Below are 2,007 nucleotides of genomic sequence, written 5' to 3'. Positions count from 1 at the left end.
ACCACCACCACCACCACCTCTCACCCCACCCTTACACACACAGGATGCAGCAGCTGGAAGAGCAGAACGGGGAGATGACGTTAAGCGTCTGCAGGCTCAAGTCTCAGTCAGAGAAGCTGGACCAGGTGAGTCAAACTGTCCAAAGTATGATACACTTTCTCTGCAGCTGGCAATGTTTTGTTTTATTTGTTCAGGTGGAACAGTTTCTAATGGAGCTGACAAATGATAGTATTTCTAATTGTTTTTTTTATTGTCCAGGTGTTTGTGTGAAAAGCTAAAGCTCTGTAAGGAGAGAGTGCAGTGTGTATTGTTTGTTATTTAAACTAAGGCTTTATTGTTCAGGCTGTGGAATACCAAACACTGTATTGTGGTCCACTTTTATTTGATAAAAATGGTCCGATTTTGTGTAAGTATTTGTTGCACTGCATCCATACAGGTACTTATTTTCTTCTTTTCAGTTTGAACTGAAATTTGTTGAAAACCTTTTAACACACCAAGATATTACAAATAATACAAACCAGGACCCAAGCTAAGGAGATTTCTTTTAGACCGTACTACGTTTAAGGAGGGGGATGTGCTGCTTTTTCATCCACTCTTTCTGCAGTTCTCATAGATTTTATAACTGAGCTTAAAGTAGTTTTTTATCTACATATGTTGTAATTTAAAAACTAGATTCTGTTTGTTTTGATACTTTAACCAGTTTTAGTTTTTGTTGGTCTTGGTTGGCACACAGATGAAAACGTCATCTTAGTGAGGTTTCTCTGGTTTCTTCTTGTTATCTGCCTTTAAAGATTTAAGATCCGGTCCCTTGGTAAAATTGATTGAAAAATTACGTCTCTATCATTTCTCATTTTTCCTAAAAACTAAGTGTATTTAGTGAAGTCTTCTTTTGACAGTTACTTTGAAGCCAAGAAGATAATTTCTCAGTAACCTTTGATTTTGACATGAAAAGGGCAACAGAGAGCATGAAATGGGATCGATCAAACTCTTGTTAATAAACCTGCAGCTAAGAAACGATATTGGTTACCTGACTTGAGTTAATGTGCATCAGAGTAACAGAGCCTGCTTTAATTTGTCGTCTTTTTCTGTATGTTCTTCTTGTTTCAAAGTTAAATGTTAGTCACTGTGTGATCAGAGTTTTGCTGAGGGCTTTTTAGCTGTTTTAATAGGGATTTTTTTTATTTTTTAAAAAGGTGTAAGAAATTAATGTCTTTTTAAGTTTGATCTATTTTTCTTTGTTCATCGGGTCGAACTCTCGGACACAGCACTCAGCTGGTTCAAATCCTACCTAAACAACAGGAACTTCTTTGTATCAACAGGCAACTTCTCTTCAGATTGGACAGAAGTCACATGCGGAGTACCCCAAGGTTCAATCCTGGGACTCCTTCTGTTTAATATCTACATGCTCCCACTAGCCCAGATTATAACAAGTAATAACATTAGTTACCATAACTATGCAGATGATACACAGCTCTATATTACGATGTCACCAGGTGACTCTGAACCTATCCTAGCACTGAACAGATGCTTAGAACGAATCAATGCTTGGATGTGCCAAAACTTTCTCCAGCTGAACAGAAACAAAACTGAAATTATTAAAGAGGAACGATCAAGAGTCAGTTCAGACCTGAACCTTAAGGGACACAGTTAAAAAGTCGGCTTTCTACCACCTGAAGAACATCTCCAGAATTAAAGGACTAATGTCACAACAAGATCTAGAAAGAATTATGCTCACGTTCATCTTTAGTCATCTTCATTACTGCAACAGTGTCTTCACAGGTCTGCCAAAAAATCAATCAGACAGCTGCAGCTGATCCAAAATGCTGCTGCTGGTGTTCTCACTAAGACCAGAAAAATAGAGCACATCACCCCGGTTTTAAAGTCCCTACACTGGCTCCCTGTACAGCAGAGAATAGACTTTAAAATACTTCTATTAGTTTATAAATCACTGAACGATCTAGCACCACAATACATTAAAGACTTACTATCGTCGTATCAACCCTCCAG

General features: G+C 37.9%; 1 protein-coding gene across 1 annotated transcript in view; it reads left to right on the top strand.

Annotated features, from left to right (window-relative positions):
* Positions 1–2,007, top strand: part of rab11fip4a (RAB11 family interacting protein 4 (class II) a) — a 22,262-nt gene that overhangs the window by 14,797 nt on the left and 5,458 nt on the right. Inside the window, exon 12 of the mRNA XM_017438851.3 lies at positions 44–125. Within this exon, the coding sequence (XP_017294340.1) occupies positions 44–125 (82 nt within the window). The remainder of the gene's footprint in view (positions 1–43; positions 126–2,007) is intronic.

The sequence above is a fragment of the Kryptolebias marmoratus genome, linkage group LG12, assembly GCF_001649575.2.
Source record: "Kryptolebias marmoratus isolate JLee-2015 linkage group LG12, ASM164957v2, whole genome shotgun sequence".
Lineage (NCBI taxonomy): Eukaryota > Metazoa > Chordata > Actinopteri > Cyprinodontiformes > Rivulidae > Kryptolebias > Kryptolebias marmoratus.
This window is presented reverse-complemented; position numbering and strand designations above follow the sequence as displayed.